General features: G+C 40.6%; 1 protein-coding gene across 1 annotated transcript in view; it reads left to right on the top strand.

Moving 5' to 3' along the window:
• The window catches only part of LOC128664903 (trichohyalin-like), a 45,392-nt gene extending 24,902 nt beyond the window's left edge, over positions 1-20,490 (top strand). The window contains exons 4-5 of the mRNA XM_053719695.1: positions 18,224-18,473; positions 20,266-20,490. Of these exons, the coding sequence (XP_053575670.1) occupies positions 18,224-18,473; positions 20,266-20,490 (475 nt within the window). The remainder of the gene's footprint in view (positions 1-18,223; positions 18,474-20,265) is intronic.
• Positions 20,491-20,907: the final 417 nt, after the last annotated feature.

Here is a 20,907-nt window from a genome sequence, read left to right as displayed (position 1 = left end):
TAACTTGAGTAGGGTTAGGTTTTTAAATATGTAATATAGTTAATTTAATTGTTAGTTTCTCCTGTTAAGTGTGTAGTTAGGGTAGGTTAATTAATCGTTTAATATAGTTTAATGTAATTGTAGGATAATAGTTAGGGTAGGTTAATTAATAGTTTAATATAGTTTAATGTAATTGTAGTATAATAGTAAGTGTAGGTTAATTAATAGTTTAATATAGTTTAATGTAATTCTAAAGGTAAGTTTAAATTTATTATAAGATAGGGATGAGTTAATATTTAATGTAAAGTTAGTGGGTTGTTAGGTTTAGGGGTTAATAGCTTAATTTAGTTTATGGTGATGTTGGGGGCTGGCGGTTTAGGGGTTAATAGGTTTAGTAAGTGGTAGTGATGTGGGAGGCCAGGGGTTTAGGGGTTAATACATTTATTTGCGGTGGGCTCCGGGAGCGGCGGAACAAGGGTTAATAACTTTATTTAGGTTGCGGTGGGGTCCGGGAGTGGCGGGATAGGGGTTAATATATTTATTTAGTTGTGGCGGGTTCGGGGAGCGGCGGGATAGGGGTTAATACATTTATTTAGTTGCGGCGGGGTTGGGGAGCGGCGGGATAGGGGTTAATACATTTATTTAGTTGTGGCGGGGTCCGGGAGTGGCGGAATAGGGGTTAATAACATTATGTAGGTGGCAGCAATGTCGGGCGGTAGATTAGGGGTGTTTAGACTCGGGGCTTATGTTAGGTGTAAACGTAACTGGTTTTCTACCATAGAAATCAATGGGATATCTGGCAGTATCAATGGGATATCTGCCACAATTACCCTGTGGAATTCCAGGGTATTTCCGGTTGACGGCTTGATAAATAGGCCTCTTAATCTTGTTCTTAAGGTTTTGCAGCAGGCTCCGTTTGAACCAATGCATGTTGTTAATATAAAATTGTTATCTTGGAAGGTTTTGTTTCTTCTTGCTATTTCTTCTGCTCACAGAGTTTCTGAGCTTTCAGCTCTGCAGTGTGATTCCCAGTACCTTATTTTTCATGCAGATAAGGCGGTCCTTCGTACTAAATTGGGGTTTCTGCCTAGGGTGGTGTTGGATCGAAACTTTAATCAGGAAATTGTTGTTCCTTCTTTTTGTCCTAATCCTTCTTCTCATAAGGAACGCCTTTTGCATAACTTGGATGTTGTGTGGGCTCAAAAATGTTACATACAAGCTACTAAAGATTTTCGACAATCCTCTGCCCTGTTTGTGGTTTTCTCCGGAAAGCGTAAGGGTCAGAAGGCAACTTCTACTACCCTTTTCCTCTGGTAAAAAAGTATGATTCGTTTTGCTTATGAGACAGCTGGACAGCAGGCTCCTGAGAGAATTAAGGCTTATTCCACTAGGGTTTTCTCCTCATCCTGGGCTTTCAAAAATGAAGCTTCTGTGGAACAGATTTGCAAGGCGTCAACATGGTCCTCTGCATACTTTTTCAAAATTCAACAAATTTGATACTTTTGCCTCGGCTGAGGCCTCTTTTGGGAGAAATGTTCTTCAAGCCGCGGTGCCTTCTGTTTAGGTCCGCCTGTCTTGTTCTCCCTCCCTATTCATTCCGTGTCCTCTAGCTTGGGTATTGGTTCCCACTAGTAATTGGAATGACGTCATGGACTCTCCATATCATAGGAAAGAAAACAAAATTTATGTTTACCTGATAAATTTCTTTCTTTCCGGGCATGGAGAGTCCACGACCCGCCCTTTTTTTAAAATTATAATTCGGCAGGTTTTTTGAGTAAACCTCAGGCACCTCTATACCCTTGTGTTTCTTCTTTTTCCATTTTCCTTCAGCTGAATGACTGGGGATTATGGGTAAGGGAAGTTACACTTAACAGCTTTGCTGGGATGCTCTTTGCCTCCTCCTGCTGGCCACTAGTTAAATATCTCACTAGTAATTGGAATGACGTTGTGGGCTCTCCATGCCCGGAAAGAAAGAAATTTATCACGTAAGCATAAATTTTGTTTTTTTGCAGAACAATTTTATTACAAATTTTAATTTATTTGTTTTATACTATTTTTAACCTCTTAGTGACCACAGCACTTTTCAATTTTCTTACCGTTAGGGACCAGGGCTATTTTTAAATTTCTGCGGTGTTTGTGTTTAGCTGTAATTTTCCTCTTACTCATTTACTGTACCCACACATATTATATACCGTTTTTCTCGCCATTAAATGGACTTTCTAAAGATACCATTATTTCATATCATATCATCATATCATATAATTTACTATAAAAAAAATTATAAAATATGATGAAAAAATGGGAAAAAACCCACTTTTTCTAACTTTGACCCCCAAAATATGTTACACATCTACAACCACCAAAAAAAATGTTTAGTAGACAACCAAAGTTTTGATCTAGGCCCATTTTCGTATATTTCATGCCACCATTTCACCGCCAAATGCGATCAAATAAAAAAAATCATTAACTTTTTCACTAACTTTAGGTTTCTCACTGGAATTATTTACAAATAGCTTGTGCAATTATGGCACACATGGTTGTAAATGCTTATCTGGGATCCCCTTTGTTCAGAAATAGCAGATATATATGGCTTAGGCGTTGCTTTTTGGTAATTAGAAGGCCGCTAAATGCCGCTGCGCACCACACTTTTATTATGCCCAGCAGTTAAGGGGTTAATTAGGTAGCTTGTAAAGTTAATTTTAGCTTTAGTGTAGAGATCAGCCTTCCACCTGGCAAATCCCACCCCCTGATCCCTCCCTGACCCCCCTCAAACAGCTCTCTTCCCTCCCCCACCTCACAGTTGTCACCACCATCTTAAGTACTGGCAGAAAGTCTGCCAGTACTAAAATATAAGGCTTTTTTTATTTATATATATTTTTTTTATATAATACTGTGTTGGATCCCTTCATATCCCCCAACCTCCCTGATCCCCCCAAACAGCTGTCTAACCTTCCCCCCTCTACCTATTGGCCACCATCTTGGGTACTGGCTGCTGTCTGCCAGTACCTAGTTTGTTCAAAATGTGGTAGTTTTTTTAGAAATACCCAATTTTTCTGTAATGTAGCTGCCCACCCTCAATACACTACCCCCCTCCCTCTCCCAGATCCTTTTCATAACACTAATTCCCCCTTCCTCTCCCCCTCCCTCTCCCTCCGGCTCCTTCTCTTACAACATAGTTTATGTAGCGCACGCACGCGCCCCCTTTGCGCACATGCATGCCCCTGTTACCTCACACGCTCCCGACGGAACTAGATGACCGATGGCGGGAACTGCTCCAGCGATGGGCCGCCCACCCGCCTCCCCCGTATCCCTACCATGTCACCAACGATCAGCACCATCGCTGGCCGATGCAGAGAGAAGTGGCTCCCTCTGCATCTGTTTGCTTAAAAAAGGGTATTGCACGATGCCTCAATATTGAGGCATCGCTGCAATACCCTGGAAGCGGCTGAAAGGATCGATTCCAGCGCTTCAAACCCCAGAGGACGTGCCAGGTACGTCCTTTGTCATTAACTGACACTTTTGGTCGTTAAAGGGACACTGAACCCAAATTTTTTATTTTGTGATTCAGATAGAGCATGCCATTTTAAGCAACTTTCTAATTTACTTCTATTATCAATTTTTCTTTATCTCTTGCTATCTTTATTTGAAAAAGAAGGTATTTAATCTATTTTTGGTTCAGGACCATGGACAGCACTTGCTGATTGGTCGGTTAAATTAATCCACCAATCAGCATGAATAACCCAGGTTGTTCACCAAAAATGGGCCGGCATCTAAACTTACATTCTTGCTTTTCAAATAAACATACCAAGAGAATGAAGAAAATTTGATAATAGGCGTAAATTAGAAAGTTGCTTAAAAATGCATGCTCTATCTGAACCATGAAAGAAAAAAACATAATTTATGTAAGAACTTACCTGATAAATTAATTTCTTTCATATTAGCAAGAGTCCATGAGCTAGTGACGTATGGGATATACATTCCTACCAGGAGGGGCAAAGTTTCCCAAACCTCAAAATGCCTATAAATACACCCCTCACCACACCCACAAATCAGTTTAACGAATAGCCAAGAAGTGGGGTGATAAGAAAAAAGTGCGAAAGCATAAAAAATAAGGAATTGGAATAATTGTGCTTTATACAAAAAAATCATAACCACCACAAAAAGGGTGGGCCTCATGGACTCTTGCTAATATGAAAGAAATGAATTTATCAGGTAAGTTCTTACATAAATTATGTTTTCTTTCATGTAATTAGCAAGAGTCCATGAGCTAGTGACGTATGGGATAATGAATACCCAAGATGTGGATCTTCCACGCAAGAGTCACTAGAGAGGGAGGGATAAAATAAAGACAGCCAATTCCGCTGAAAAATAATCCACACCCCAAACAAAGTTTAAATCTTAAAATGAAAAAAACTGAAATTATAAGCAGAAGAATCAAACTGAAACAGCTGCCTGAAGTACTTTTCTACCAAAGACTGCTTCAGAAGAAGAAAACACATCAAAATGGTAGAATTTAGTAAAAGTATGCAAAGAAGACCAAGTTGCTGCTTTGCAAATCTGATCAACCAAAGCTTCATTCCTAAATGCCCAGGAAGTAGAAACTGACCTAGTCGAATGAGCTGTAATCCTTTGAGGCGGAGTTCTACCCGACTCAACATAAGCATGATGAATCAAAGACTTTAACCAAGACGCCAAAGAAATGGCAGAGGCCTTCTGACCTTTCCTAGAACCAGAAAAGATAACAAATAGACTAGAAGTCTTTCTGAAATCTTTAGTAGCTTCAACATAATATTTCAAACCTCTAACTACATCCAAAGAATGCAACAATCTTTCCTTAGAGTTCTTAGGATTAGGACACAATGAAGGACACAGATTTACGAGCCTGTAACATAGTATTAATTACGGAGTCAGAGAAACCTCTATGACTGAGAATCAAGCGTTCAATCTCCATACCTTCAAATTTAAGGATTTGAGATCCTGATGGAAAAAAGGACCTTGCGATAGAAGGTCTGGTCTTAACGGAAGAGTCCACGGTTGGCAAGTAGCCATCCGAACAAGATCCGCATACCAAAACCTGTGAGGCCATGCTGGAGCCACCAGCAGAACAAACGAACGCTCCTTTAGAATTTTGGAAGAAGAACTAGAGGCGGAAAGATATAGGCAGGATGATACTTCCAAGGAAGTGACAATGCATCCACTGCTTCCGCCTGAGGATCCCTGGATCTGGACAGATACCTGGGGAGCTTCTTGTTTAGATGAGAAGCCATTAGATCTATTTCTGGAAGTCCCCAGATTTGAACAATCTGAAGAAATACCTCTGGGTGAAGAGACCATTCGCCCGGATGTAAAGTCTGGCGACTGAGATAATCCGCTTCCCAATTGTCTATACCTGGGATGTGAACCGCAGAAATTAGACAGGAGCTGGATTCCGCCCATACAAGTATTCAAGATACTTCTTTCATAGCCAGAGGACTGTGAGTCCCTCCTTGATGATTGACATATGCCACGGTTGTGACATTGTCCGTCTGAAAACAAATGAACGACTCTCTCTTTAGAAGAGGCCACGACTGAAGAGCTCTGAAAATCGCACAGAGTTCCAAAATGTTGATTGGTAATCTCGCCTCCTGAGATTCCCAAACCCCCTGCGCTGTCAGAGACCCCCATACCGCTCCCCAACCTGTCAGACTTGCATCTGTTGAGATCACAGTCCAATTCGGAAGAACAAAAGAAGCCCCCTGAACTAAACGATGGTGGTCTGTCCACCACGTCAGAGAGTGTCGTACATTCGGTTTTAAAGATATTAATTGTGATATCTTTGTATAATCCCTGCACCACTGGTTCAGCATACAGAGCTGAAGAAGTTGCATGTGAAAACGAGCAAAGGGGATCGCGTCCGATGCAGCAGTCATAAGACCTAGAATTTCCATGCATAAGGCTACCAAAGGGAATGATTGAGACTGAAGGTTTCGACAAGCTGAAACCAATTTCAGACGTCTCTTGTCCGTTAACGACAGAGTCATGGACACTGAATCTATCTGGAAACCTAAAAAGGTTACTCTTGTCTGAGGAATCAACGAACTCTTTGGTTAATTGATCCTCCAACCATGTTCTCGAAGAAACGATACAAGTCGATTCGTATGAGATTCTGCTAAATGTGAAGACTGAGCAAGTACCAAGATATCGTCCAAATAAGGAAATACCACAATACCCTGTTCTCTGATTACAGATAGTAGGGCACCGAGAACCTTTGTAAAAATCCTTGGAGCTGTTGCTAGGCCAAACGGCAGAGCCACAAACTGGTAATGCTTGTCTAGAAAAGAGAATCTCAGAAACTGATAGTGATCTGGATGAATAGGAATATGCAGATATGCATCTTGTAAATCTATTGTGGACATATAATGCCCTTGCTGAACAAAAGGCAGAATAGTCCTTATAGTTACCATTTTGAATGTTGGTATTCTTACATAACGATTCAATATTTTTAAATCCAGAACTGGTCTGAAGGAATCCTCCTTCTTTGGTACAATGAATAGATTTGAGTAAAACCCCAGACCCTGTTCCAGAACTGGAACTGGTACAATTACTCCAGCCAACTCTAGATCTGAAACACATTTCAGAAACGCTTGAGCCTTCACTGGATTTATTGGAACACGAGAAAGAAAAAATCTTCTTGCAGGAGGCCTTATCTTGAAGCCTATTCTGTACCCCTGTGAAACAATGTTCTGAATCCAAAGATTGTGAATCGAATTGATCCAAATTTCTTTAAAAAATCGTAATCTGCCCCCTACCAGCTGAGCTGGAATGAGGGCCGCACCTTCATGTGGACTTGGGAGCTGGCTTTGGCTTTCTAAAAGGCTTGGATTTATTCCAGACTGGAGATGGTTTCCAAACTGATACCGTTCCTGTAGGGGAAGGATCAGGTTTTTGTTCCTTATTGTGACGAAAGGAACGAAAACAATTAGCAGCCCTATATTTACCTTTAGATTTTTTATCCTGTGGTAAAAAAGTTCCTTTCCCCCCAGTAACAGTTGAAATAATAGAATCCAACTGTGAACCAAACAATTTATTCCCTTGGAAAGAAAGGGAAAGCAAAGTTGACTTAGAAGACATATCAGCATTCCAAGTTTTAAGCCATAAAGCTCATCTAGCTAAAGACATATACCTGACATCAACCCTAATGATATCAAAGATGGCATCACAAATAAAGTTATTAGCATGTTGAAGAAGATTAACAATGCTATGAGTATTATGATCTGTTACTTGTTGTGCTAAAGCCTCCAACCAGAAAGTTGAAGCTGCAGCAACATCTGCCAAAGATATAGCAGGCCTAAGAAGATTACCTGAACATAAGTAAGCTTTTCTTAGAAAGGATTCAATTTTCCTATCTAAAGGATCCTTAAAGGAAGTACTATCTGCCGTAGGAATAGTTGTACATTTAGCAAGAGTAGAGATAGCCCCATCAACTTTAGGGATTTTGTCCCAAAACTCTAATCTGTCAGATGGCACAGGATACAACTTCTTAAACCTTTTAGAAGGAGTAAAAGAATTACCCAGATTATTCCATTCCCTGGAAATCACTTCAGAAATAGCATCAGGGACGGGAAAAACTTCCGGAATAACTACAGGAGGTTTAAAAACCGTATTTAAACGTTTAGATTTAGTATCAAGAGGACCAGATTCCTCTATTTCTAAAGCAATTAAGACTTCTTTAAGTAAAGAACGAATAAATTCCATTTTAAATAAATATGAAGATTTATCAGTATCAATCTCTGAAACAGAATCCTCTGAACCAGAAAAATCATTATCAGAAACAGAATCAGAATGATGTTCATTTAAAAATTCATCTGGAAAATGAGAAGTTTTAAAAGACTTTTTACGTTTACTGGAAGGAGGAATAACAGACATAGCCTTCCTAATAGATTTAGAAACAAAATCTCTTATGTTAACAGGAACACCCTGAGTATTAGATGTTGATGGAACAGCAACAGGTAATGGAACATTACTAAAGGAAATATTATCTGCATTAGAAAGTTTGTCATGACATTCATCACAAACAACAGCCGGAGGAACAGATACCACAAGTTTACAACAAATACACTTAACTTTGGTAGATCCAGCATCAGGCAGCGATTTTCCAGAAGTAGCTTCTGATTCAGGGTCAATCTGAGACATCATGCAATATGTAATAGAAAAAACAACATATAAAGCAAAATTGATCAAATTCCTTAAATGACAGTTTCAGGAATGGGAAAAAATGCCAATGAACAAGCTTCTAGCAACCAGAAGCAAATAAACAATGAGACTTAAATAATGTGGAGACAATAATGACGCTCATATTTTTTAGTGCCAAAAAAGCCGCCCACATTATTTGGCGCCTAAATGCTTTTGGCACCAAAAATGACGCCACATCCGGTGACGCCGACATTTTTGGCGCAAAAACGTCAAAAAAATGACGCAACTTCCGTCGACAAGTATGACGCCGGAAATGACAAAGAAAATTTTTGCGCCAAAAAAGTCCGCGCCAAGAATGACGCAATAAAATGAAGCATTTTCAGCCCCCGCGAACCTAACAGCCCACAGGAAAAAAAGTCAAATTTTTAAGGTAAGAAAAATTGATTATTCATATGCATTATCCCAAATAATGAAACTGACTGTCTGAAATAAGGAATATCGAACATCCTGAATCAAGGCAAATAAATGTTTAAACACATATATTTAGAACTTTTATATAAAAGTGCCCAACCATAGCTTAGAGTGTCACAAAAAATAAGACTTACTTACCCCAGGACACTCATCTACATGTAGTAGAAAGCCAAACCAGTACTGAAACGAGAATCAGTAGAGGTAATGATATATATAAGAGTATATCGTCGATCTGAAAAGGGAGGTAAGAGATGAATCTCTACGACCGATAACAGAGAACCTATGAAATAGACCCCGTAGAAGGAGATCATTGAATTCAAATAGGCAATACTCTCTTCACATCCCTCTGACATTCACTGCACACCGAGAGGAAAACCGGGCTCCAGCGCATATCAACGAAGAATCTAGCACAAACTTACTTCACCACCTCCACGGTAGGCAAAGTTTGTAAAACTGATTTGTGGGTGTGGTGAGGGGTGCAGTTCATGCGCATATGACAGCGTGATGTGCAGAAAGATGTAAGCTTTGTGATTGATATGGCAGTTCATATATTCGGTTTGCCTTGGATAAAATGATATATATGAGTTTAACTCTCCTCAGTGTAATCAAGCGTATGTATAGGGTTAACAGCACCGGCACTCCAGGACCAGGGTCCGCTGGTGAATAAAAAAAATGTGTTATAGTTGCTCTCTATGAGCGATTTCACCCAATTCGTCCAGAATGACAGGTAGCTTAACAGCAGACCCTGGTCCTGGAGTGCCGGTGCTGTTAACCCTATACATACGCTTGATTACACTGAGGAGAGATAAACTCATATATATCATTTTATCCAAGGCAAACCGAATATATGAACTGCCATATCAATCACAAAGCTTACATCTTTCTGCACATCACGCTGTCATATGCGCATAAACTGCATTGCTTTATCACTTTGAAACTGCTACACTTTGTGACAAACCACGCTGCTATATTTGCATGAACTGCTGTATACTGCTTTTTGCTCTATTGCTTGCATCTATTCTTATCATACCATGGCTTTGCTTACATATTGCATGATTGTCATAAGCTGATGGGATTGGCCACTAACTCCTTACCTGGACTGACCTCTATCTTTTGCTCCTTACTAACTGGGGATGCCCAGTATGTCTTATGTTTATATGTTTGTTTTATATGTATCTTTGTCTGATTATGTATCAGATTTAGGATCTATTTTTTTGCATTAATTTTTGTTCGCTCATTAAATCGAATCTTCTATGTTGCCATTTTTTTACATAGATTGATCTGATTATTAGTGCGGAGACATCTATATATATTCATAGTTTTTTGGGTTAATTTGGTATGAGTTTACCCTAGTCTTGTGCACTTATTATACTCATGAGATTTGGATTCTTTTTTATAAGTGCTTATCCTTTAATATATTGTTTATATATATATAAAATTTGAAACGACAAGAGAAGTGACACAATACCGCAAAAAGGAGAAAATAGATTACAAAAAATCTGAGGTATTTATAAAAATTGCTGCTGATGTCCTATAGGATATTATACACCTTAATATCCTAAATTGAAAAATAACACAAATTCAGTAACGTTCAATCAATGCAGTTCCAAACAAATATAGTACTTGAAGAATTGAAAACTATGGGAAACCTTCCCAATTGCCTACTTACAGGAATTACCCTCAATTGAATGAGGTAAGTGTGAGGCTTGATGGGAGAGCTCAGTACAGGCACAATGTGGATCCAACATAATCCCCTTGTATTCACCAGAGGCTCTGTGGCTTCTTATAGTGTGGATTCAGTGTTGCTCCCCAGCGTACATAAAAGAGATTACAAACAGATATACAGCAATAGTGTAATTCTGTGATTTTAATAGAAAATTAAAAATATATCTACAAAGATTCTGCTCACATGTATCAACCTCAATGACATATGAGGTAATCGTACAGCCCAAACAAATGCAAATGATCAGCAAGATCCCCAGTGATACAGGCGATGCTATGTCAGTGCCAATGTTAATGAAGTGAAGCAGAAACCTAACAATATGTGCTAAAATTGTTACTGGATGATCCGGAGTTTTCAACTCTTCAAGTACTATATTTGTTTAGAACTTCATTGATTGAACGTTACTGAATCCATCATTGAATTTCAGCTTTATGTATAAGGAGAGTATTTCTTCTGTTATGTGTGATCAGTCCACGGGTCATCATTACTTCTGGGATATTATCTGCTCCCCTACAGGAAGTGCAAGAGGATTCACCCAGCAGAGTTGCTATATAGCTCCTCCCCTCTACGTCACCTCCAGTCATTCTCTTGCACCCAAAGACTAGATAGGAGGTGTGAGAGGACTATGGTGATTATTCTTAGTTTTTATAACTTCAATCAAAAGTTTGTTATTTTACAATAGCACCGGAGCGTGTTATTACTTCTCTGGCAGAGTTTGAAGAAGAATCTACCAGAGTTTTTCTTATGATTTTAACCGGAGTAGTTAAGATCATATTGCTGTTTCTCGGCCATCTGAGGGAGGTAAAAGCTTCAGATCAGGGGACAGCGGGCAGTTGAATCTGCATTGAGGTATGTAGCAGTTTTTATTTTCTGAATGGAATTGATGAGAAAATCCTGCCATACCGTTATAATGACATGTATGTATACTCTACACTTCGGTATTCTGGGGATGGTATTTCACCGGAATTACTCTGTAAAAGTACATTAAACCTTTTAATAGGTATTTAATTCATGTTAAACGTTTTTGCTGGAATGTAGAATCGTTTGCATTTCTGAGGTACTGAGTGAATAAATATTTGGGCATTATTTTTCCACTTGGCAGTTTGCTTGTTTTGATTATGACAGTTTCGTTTCTCTCTCACTGCTGTGTGTGAGGGGGAGGGGCCGTTTTTGGCGCTCTTTGCTACGCATCAAAAATTTCCAGTCAGTTACTCTTGTATTTTCTGCATGATCCGGTTCATCTCTAACAGAACTCAGGGGTCTTCAAACTTCTTTGAAGGGAGGTAGATTCTCTCAGCAGAGCTGTGAGACTTATGTAGTGGCTGTGTTTTAAAACGTTGCTCTGTGATTTTTATGTTTAAAATGTAATTAGTGTTACTTTACTAATGGGAACAAACCTTTGCTAACAAGTTGTGTTGTTTTTAAGGAGTGATGCTATAACTGTTTTTCAGTTCATTATTTCAACTGTCTTTTAATCGTTTAGTGCTTCTTTGAGGCACAGTACGTTTTTGTTAAATAAGATTGTAACCAAGTTGCATGTTTATTGCTAGTGTGTTAAACATGTCTGATTCAGAGGAAGATACCTGTGTCATTTGTTCCAATGCCAAGGTGGAGCCCAATAGAAATTTATGTACTAACTGTATTGATGCTACTTTAAATAAAAGCCAATCTGTACAAATTGAACAAATTTCACCAAACAGCGAGGGGAGAGTTATGCCGTCTAACTCGCCTCACGTGTCAGTACCTGCGTCTCCCGCCCGGGAGGTGCGTGATATTATGGCGCCTAGTACATCTGGGCAGCCATTACAGATAACATTACAAGATATGGCTGCTGTTATGACTGAAGTTTTGGCTAAGTTACCAGAACTAAGAGGCAAGCGTGATCACTCTGGGGTGAGAACAGAGTGCGCTGATAATTCTAGGGCCATGTCTGATACTGCGTCACAGCTTGCAGAGCATGAGGACGGAGAGCTTCATTCTGTAGGTGACGGTTCTGATCCAAGCAGATTGGATTCAGATATTTCAAATTTTAAATTTAAATTGGAAAACCTCCGTGTATTACTAGGGGAGGTCTTAGCGGCTCTTAACGATTGTAACACTGTTGCAATACCAGAGAAAATGTGTAGGTTGGATAAATACTTTGCGGTACCGGCGAGTACTGACGTTTTTCCTATACCTAAGAGATTAACTGAAATTGTTACTAAGGAGTGGGATAGACCCGGTGTGCCGTTCTCACCCCCTCCAATATTTAGAAAGATGTTTCCAATAGACGCCACCACACGGGACTTATGGCAAACGGTCCCTAAGGTGGAGGGAGCAGTTTCTACTTTAGCTAAGCGCACCACTATCCCGGTGGAGGATAGCTGTGCTTTTTCAGATCCTATGGATAAAAAATTAGAGGGTTACCTTAAGAAAATGTTTGTTCAACAAGGTTTTATATTGCAACCCCTTGCATGCATCGCGCCGATTACGGCTGCGGCAGCATTTTGGATTGAGTCTCTGGAAGAGAACCTTAGTTCCGCTACGCTGGACGACATTACGGACAGGCTTAGAGTCCTTAAACTAGCTAATTCATTCATTTCGGAGGCCGTAGTACATTTAACCAAACTTACGGCTAAGAATTCAGGATTCGCCATTCAGGCACGTAGGGCGCTGTGGCTAAAATCCTGGTCGGCTGATGTAACTTCTAAGTCCAAATTACTTAATATACCTTTCAAGGGGCAAACTTTATTTGGGCCCGGTTTGAAAGAAATTATCGCTGACATTACAGGAGGTAAGGGCCACGCTCTACCTCAAGACAAAGCCAAAGCTAAGGCTAGACAGTCTAATTTTCGTCCCTTTCGGAATTTCAAAGCAGGTGCAGCATCAACTTCCACTGCACCAAAACAGGAAGGGGCTGTTGCTCGTTACAGACAAGGCTGGAAACCTAACCAGTCCTGGAATAAGGGCAAGCAGGCCAGAAAACCTGCTGCTGCCCCTAAGACAGCATGAACCGAGGGCCCCCGATCCGGGACCGGATCTAGTGGGGGGCAGACTCTCTCTCTTCGCCCAGGCTTGGGCAAGAGATGTCCAGGATCCCTGGGCGCTAGAGATCATATCTCAGGGATACCTTCTAGACTTCAAATTATCTCCCCCAAGAGGGAGATTTCATCTGTCAAGGTTGTCAACAAACCAAATAAAGAAAGACGCGTTTCTACGCTGTGTACAAGATCTATTATTAATGGGAGTGATCCATCCGGTTCCGCGGTCGGAACAAGGACAAGGGTTTTACTCAAACCTGTTTGTGGTTCCCAAAAAAGAGGGAACTTTCAGGCCAATCTTGGATTTAAAGATCCTAAACAAATTCCTAAGAGTTCCATCGTTCAAAATGGAAACTATTCGGACAATCTTACCCATGATCCAAAAGGGTCAGTACATGACCACAGTGGATTTAAAGGATGCTTACCTTCACATACCGATTCACAAAGATCATTACCGGTATCTAAGGTTTGCCTTCTTAGACAGGCATTACCAGTTTGTAGCCCTTCCATTCGGATTGGCTACGGCTCCAAGAATCTTCACAAAGGTTCTGGGTGCCCTTCTAGCGGTTCTGAGACCGCGAGGAATTTCGGTAGCTCCATACCTAGACGACATTCTGATACAAGCTTCAAGCTTTCAAACTGCCAAGTCTCATACAGAGTTAGTTCTGGCATTTCTAAGGTCGCATGGATGGAAAGTGAACGAAAAGAAGAGTTCTCTCTTGCCTCTCACAAGAGTTCCATTCTTGGGGACTCTTATAGATTCTGTAGAAATGAAGATTTATCTGACAGAAGACAGATTAACAAAGCTTCTAAATACATGCCGTGTCCTTCATTCCATTCAACTCCCGTCAGTAGCTCAATGCATGGAGGTGATCGGCTTAATGGTAGCAGCAATGGACATAGTACCCTTTGCACGCCTACATCTCAGACCGCTGCAATTGTGCATGCTGAGTCAGTGGAATGGGGATTACTCAGATTTGTCCCCCACTCTGAATCTGGATCAAGAGACCAGAAACTCTCTTCTATGGTGGCTTTCTCGGCCACATCTGTCCAGGGGGATGCCGTTCAGCAGGCCGGACTGGACAATTGTAACAACAGACGCCAGCCTTCTAGGTTGGGGCACTGTCTGGAATTCTCTGAAGGCTCAGGGACAATGGAGTCAGGAGGAAGGTCTCCTGCCAATAAACATTCTGGAATTGAGAGCAGTTCTCAATGCCCTTCTAGCTTGGCCCCAGTTAAAGACTCGGGGGTTCATCAGGTTTCAGTCGGACAACATCACGACTGTAGCTTACATCAACCATCAGGGAGGGACAAGAAGCTCCCTAGCAATGATAGAAGTATCAAAGATAATTCGCTGGGCAGAGTCTCACTCTTGCCATCTGTCAGCAATCCACATCCCGGGAGTGGAGAACTGGGAGGCGGATTTCTTGAGTCGCCAGACTCTTCATCCGGGGGAGTGGGAACTTCATCCGGAGGTCTTTGCCCAAATACTTCGACGTTGGGGCAAACCAGAGATAGATCTCATGGCGTCTCGCCAGAACGCCAAACTTCCTCGCTACGGATCCAGATCCAGGGATCCGGGAGCGGTTCTGATAGATGCTTTGACAGCACCTTGGAACTTCAGGATGGCTTATGTGTTTCCACCCTTCCCGCTGCTTCCTCGATTGATTGCCAAAATCAAACAGGAGAGAGCATCAGTGATTCTAATAGCGCCTGCATGGCCGCGCAGGACTTGGTATGCAGATCTAGTGGACATGTCATCCTGTCCGCCTTGGTCTCTACCTCTAAGACAGGACCTTCTGATTCAGGGTCCATTCAAACATCAAAGTCTAACTTCTCTGAAGCTGACTGCTTGGAAATTGAACGCTTGATTTTATCAAAACGTGGTTTTTCTGAGTCGGTTATTGATACCCTGATACAGGCTAGGAAGCCTGTTACCAGAAAGATTTACCATAAAATATGGCGTAAATACCTATACTGGTGTGAATCCAAAGATTACTCCTGGAGTAAGGTTAGGATTCCTAGGATATTGTCTTTTCTACAAGAAGGTTTAGAAAAGGGTTTATCGGCTAGCTCATTAAAGGGACAGATCTCAGCTCTGTCCATCTTGTTACACAGGCGTCTGTCAGAAAATTCAGACATCCAGGCCTTTTGTCAGGCTTTAGCTAGGATCAAGCCTGTGTTTAAAACTGTTGCTCCGCCATGGAGTTTAAACTTAGTTCTTAACGTTTTACAGGGTGTTCCGTTTGAACCCCTTCATTCCATTGATATAAAATTGTTATCTTGGAAAGTTCTGTTTTTAATGGCTATTTCCTCGGCTCGAAGAGTCTCTGAGTTATCAGCCTTACATTGTGATTCTCCTTATCTGATCTTTCACTCAGACAAGGTAGTTCTGCGTACTAAACCTGGGTTCTTACCTAAGGTTGTCTCTAACAGGAATATCAATCAAGAGATTGTTGTTCCATCCTTGTGTCCAAATCCGTCTTCAAAGAAGGAACGTCTTCTACACAATCTGGATGTAGTTCGTGCCCTCAAGTTCTACTTGCAGGCAACTAAAGATTTTCGCCAAACTTCTTCCCTGTTTGTCGTTTATTCTGGACAGAGGAGAGGTCAAAAAGCTTCTGCTACCTCTCTATCTTTTTGGCTTCGTAGCATAATACGTTTAGCCTATGAGACTGCTGGACAGCAGCCTCCTGAAAGAATTACAGCTCATTCCACTAGAGCTGTGGCTTCCACTTGGGCCTTTAAGAATGAGGCCTCTGTTGAACAGATTTGCAAGGCTGCAACTTGGTCTTCGCTTCATACTTTTTCCAAATTTTACAAATTTGACACTTTTGCTTCTTCGGAGGCTATTTTTGGGAGAAAGGTTCTTCAGGCAGTGGTTCCTTCTGTATAATGAGCCTGCCTATCCCTCCCGTCATCCGTGTACTTTTGCTTTGGTATTGGTATCCCAGAAGTAATGATGACCCGTGGACTGATCACACATAACAGAAGAAAACATAATTTATGCTTACCTGATAAATTCATTTCTTCTGTTGTGTGATCAGTCCACGGCCCGCCCTGTTTTTTAAGGCAGGTACATATTTTTAAATTATAATTCAGTCACCGCTACACCCTTGGCTTCTCCTTTCTCGTTGGTCTTTGGTCGAATGACTGGAGGTGACGTAGAGGGGAGGAGCTATATAGCAACTCTGCTGGGTGAATCCTCTTGCACTTCCTGTAGGGGAGCAGATAATATCCCAGAAGTAATGATGACCCGTGGACTGATCACACAACAGAAGAAATGAATTTATCAGGTAAGCATAAATTATGTTTTTTACTAATAAGAATTATTTCAAATATACATTAGAGATTGTGCTACATTTTGTCATTCTCTTTCTTGTGTTATACATATACATATATATATATATATATATATATATAAATAAACAATGACTTGCACTCACTGGACTTTTAAAAATACGTGCCTTTATTGTGACATTTCGGGGACCACGTATTTTTTAAAAGTCCAGTGAGTGCAAGCCATTGTTTATTTATACTATTTTTCCTGCATGCACCCTGGCAAGCTGACCATAAAGCGAGAGTGCTCTCCAGCTGCTAATTCTATATATACAGTATATATATATATATATATATATATATATATATATATATATATATATATATATATATATATATATATATATAAATATATATATATATATAATAAATATAAGAAATTAGTCGCAGTATTGCATAATATCTTCAGAAATAACGTTTTTAAACAGATTTAAAGTGATAGGTTATTAGAAAATCTTGCAAAGCAGTCTAAGGATAGACCCCTTAAAATGTTTGTTTATCTGTTCTCCTTTGTTGTGGGCAATCAGAGGACAGAGGTAAATGACCTTATGCACTGATCTAAGCAATTGTTCTCTAAAACCTCAGTTCCTTTTTTATTCCGTGTAGCCTTTCACTAAAGCTCACTCCTTTCTATATTATTTAGTCAATGGCGCCCAATTATCAAGCTCCAAAATGAGCTTGATGCCACTGTTTCCGCACAAGCCTTTAGGCTTGCCGGAAACAATAATTATTAAGCAGCGGTCTAAAGACCTGAGGCTGCCGTCTTCAATCCGCCTGATCCTATACGATCGGGCAGATTGTCACCCCCTGCTAGCGGCTGATTGGCCGCGAATCTGCAGGGGGCGGCATTGCACAAGCAAATCACAAGAACTGCCTGTGTAATGATAATACGCTGTCGGCATTTATCGATGTGCGCGGACAGGATATGCTACATCGTATCACGTCCGCTCCCAATTTGATAAATTGACCCTATTGTCTTTCATGGAAAAACACAGGAATTTGTGATGCTAACAAGATAATTCCAGTCTTACTAAATTAAAGGGGCTGCAGAAAGAGCTCTATTTGCAGAGGTAAAAGCAGACATTAGAAATAACACGGCTTTGTTAAATATTTCACATGAAATTTTATTTTTAATTTGGTAATAAATGAACAAATGTTATTTGCAGTGTTCCCTTCACAAATTTAGAAAGGAGCACAAAATTAACGTAGGCGCTTGGGGGATCCGTACTGAGCTTGAAGCCCCGTGTTTCTGGCGACCCTTCGGACAGAGATCGCCACAATTCAACCCAATCCAATACGATCGGGTTGATTGACACCCCCTGCTGGCGGCCGATTGGCCGCAAATCTGCAGGGGGCGGCGTTGCACCAGCAGCTCACAAAAACTGCTGGTGCAATGCTGAATACGGAGAGTGTATTGCTCTCCGCAATAAGCGAGGTCTGTCGGACCTGATCCGCACTGTTGGATCAGGTCCGACAGAGCTTTGATAAATATCCCCCTTGTTCTCTTTGTGTCCCCCAGGCTGCGATCAGAACAGAGAATTCTGCTTGACCTAGAGAGGAAGCAGGACAAGGAGGGGTTAAAGGCTCAGCAAGCAGAATCCCATAGATCAGCTGCCCAAGAGAGGACCAAGAAGCAAGAGGAAGCGATAGAAACGGAGCAGAAGAGAGAGACGCAGCGGGTTCAGTTCTTGACTGATCGGCGCAAACAGAGAGAATTGATGGAGCTTGAAGAGGGCAGAAAAATACTTGACCAGGAGCAGACGAGAAAGGTGCTATTGGGGGAAGTCTGGGATACTTCTTTTTCTTTTTACAGGACAATGATACGTTTAAAGGGACAGTCTACTCCAAAAAATTGTATTGTTTAAAAAGATAAACGCCTTTACTACCCATTCCCCAGTTTTGCACAACCAACATTGTTATATTAATATACTTTATAACCTTTAACACTCAAGATCTCTGACTATTTCTCAGCCCCTGCAGGCCACCTTTATCTAAGTGCATTTTATTATCTTTTCACAGCAAGACAGTGTTACTAAATGTGTGTCTTACAGATAACATTGTGCTCACCCCCGTGGGAGTTATTTATGAGTAAGCACTGATTGGCTAAAATTCAAGTCTGTCAAAAGAAATGAGATAAGGGGGCAGTTTGCAGAGGATTATATACAAGGTAATCACATAGGTAAAAAGTATATTAATATAACTGTTGGTTATGCAAAACTGGGGAATGGGTAATAAAGGGATTATCTATCTTTTTAAACAATAATAATTCTGGAGTAGACTGTCCCTTTAACTCCTTTGCATAAGAATACGCACACAACAATGCAATAATAAATTAGAGCATATTCTGTTATTGCATTATGACGTCCCTTTAATGTTTGTGTGTGCTTTCTACCCCCTGGGTGTCTTGAAGGGACACAAATGGATTTGAGCAGTGTTATGAAAGAGTTAATAGCTATGTGATTATGTTTGACTGTGTACTATTTGGGAGTTTAAAGATAAAGTTGAATTAAGGGCCATTCTAGCGCACAATGACTAGCTCTAATTCATTAAAGCATATAATAACAGCACTAGCAACCCTTCAAGTCTATGGGGCAGATTTATCATTTGTCTGGTGGACATGATCCGCTGTATCGATCATGTCCGCCAGACATCGATAAATGCCGGCATTTATAATTGCACAAGCAGTTCTGGTGAACTGCTTGTGCAATGCCGCCCCTGCAGATTCACGTCCAATCGGCCCCTAGCAGGGGGTGTCAATCAACCCGATCGTATGAGATTGGGCGGATTAATGTCCGCAGCCTCAGAGGCAGCGGACAAGTTAAGGAGTAGCGGTCTTAAGATCGGCCCCTATGTGTTTAACCTCTGCAAAGGAGTTAAACATTTAGTTAGCATACGGATTGGGAGGCACGGAGAACCACTAGTCCCGAGCAGAAATGGCCGGTGACCCAAGACCTGAAACATCCCATGTACTTCATCTTGTCCTAATAAAGGAATTGTCTTAAGAATATTTAGTATTGAACATCAACCTCTGTGATAAACAGGTAACCAGAACTTGGTGTATCTGCCTTATTAGTCCTGCTTCTCTCTTTATAATATAATGAGACTCCCTGGCTTTTATATATACAATTCCAATACACTGTCATGAGAAGACCTGAGCTTGGGTGGGGCACTTTAACCAATGGAAGATGGTCAGTCTTCTTTTTTTCTTTTTTAATAAAAATCCATCTTCAAACTGATCATCTTCCGTTGGTTAAAGCTCAAATGCCTGTCTCCCTAGGAGCTTTCCTATTGGTTTGTTTGAAAGCTTGCCTTGTGTGTGTGCAGATTAGGGTCCCAGGTGGGGAGACACCATGACATGGTCCTGGGCTTATACCGTTTGGTGCCAAATGCAGCTAACTATTAAATTTTTGCTTTTAAACATTGCTGTGTGCCTGCTGGTGAGTGCCAGGTTCCCTGTGTGTGTGTGTGTGTATATATATATATATATATATATATATATATATATATATATATATATATAAATAGTAACGAGTTGTAATACCCTAGTTAAATATGTTTTAGGAACTGATGCAGCGCAGAACAGAGGCTGAGCAGAGGAAACAGGAAAATCACCTAAGCGATTGGCACAGACATTTGGACCTGCAGGAAACTAGAAGACGCAGATCTTCGCAAAGACTGGAAGAATTCTATCGTAAAGTGGAACAGGATTCTCAGAAAGACAAAGATCTGCAACAATATCTTAAAGAGCGCAACCTCCAAGCCCTTCGGTCAGCAATGGTCCTGTGAAGATGCAAGCGCCTACAACTGCATATACATATTTGCAAGGAATATATATGTGTCACAGCTGCAATATCACCCACCATGCTGATTTTGTAGGGAATTTACTAGTATACCAATATTAAACGATTATTAATAAGTGGAAACATTTATTTATTTCTTTTTAGACGTGTCAATAAATGTGTTAACTCCCAATAAAAATAAATATATATAGAAAACAAAAGTTATCTTCCAAGTATACAGTATTACACCTATTTAAATGCTATAATAATACTAAAGGTTACATACAATGCTGTACTGACTTCAGCTAGAACAATACCAGACATTATGAAATGTTGCAGTTGTATTTCTTTGTGTGGCTTCTTGAGAAATTAAAGTGACATAAAACCCCAAAGTTTTCTTTCATGATTCAGATAGCACATACAA

Source organism: Bombina bombina, chromosome 6 (genome assembly GCF_027579735.1).
Source record: "Bombina bombina isolate aBomBom1 chromosome 6, aBomBom1.pri, whole genome shotgun sequence".
In the NCBI taxonomy this organism is placed as follows: domain Eukaryota; kingdom Metazoa; phylum Chordata; class Amphibia; order Anura; family Bombinatoridae; genus Bombina; species Bombina bombina.
The sequence above is the reverse complement of the archived record's forward strand: the minus strand, read 5'-3'. Positions and strand labels throughout refer to the sequence as shown.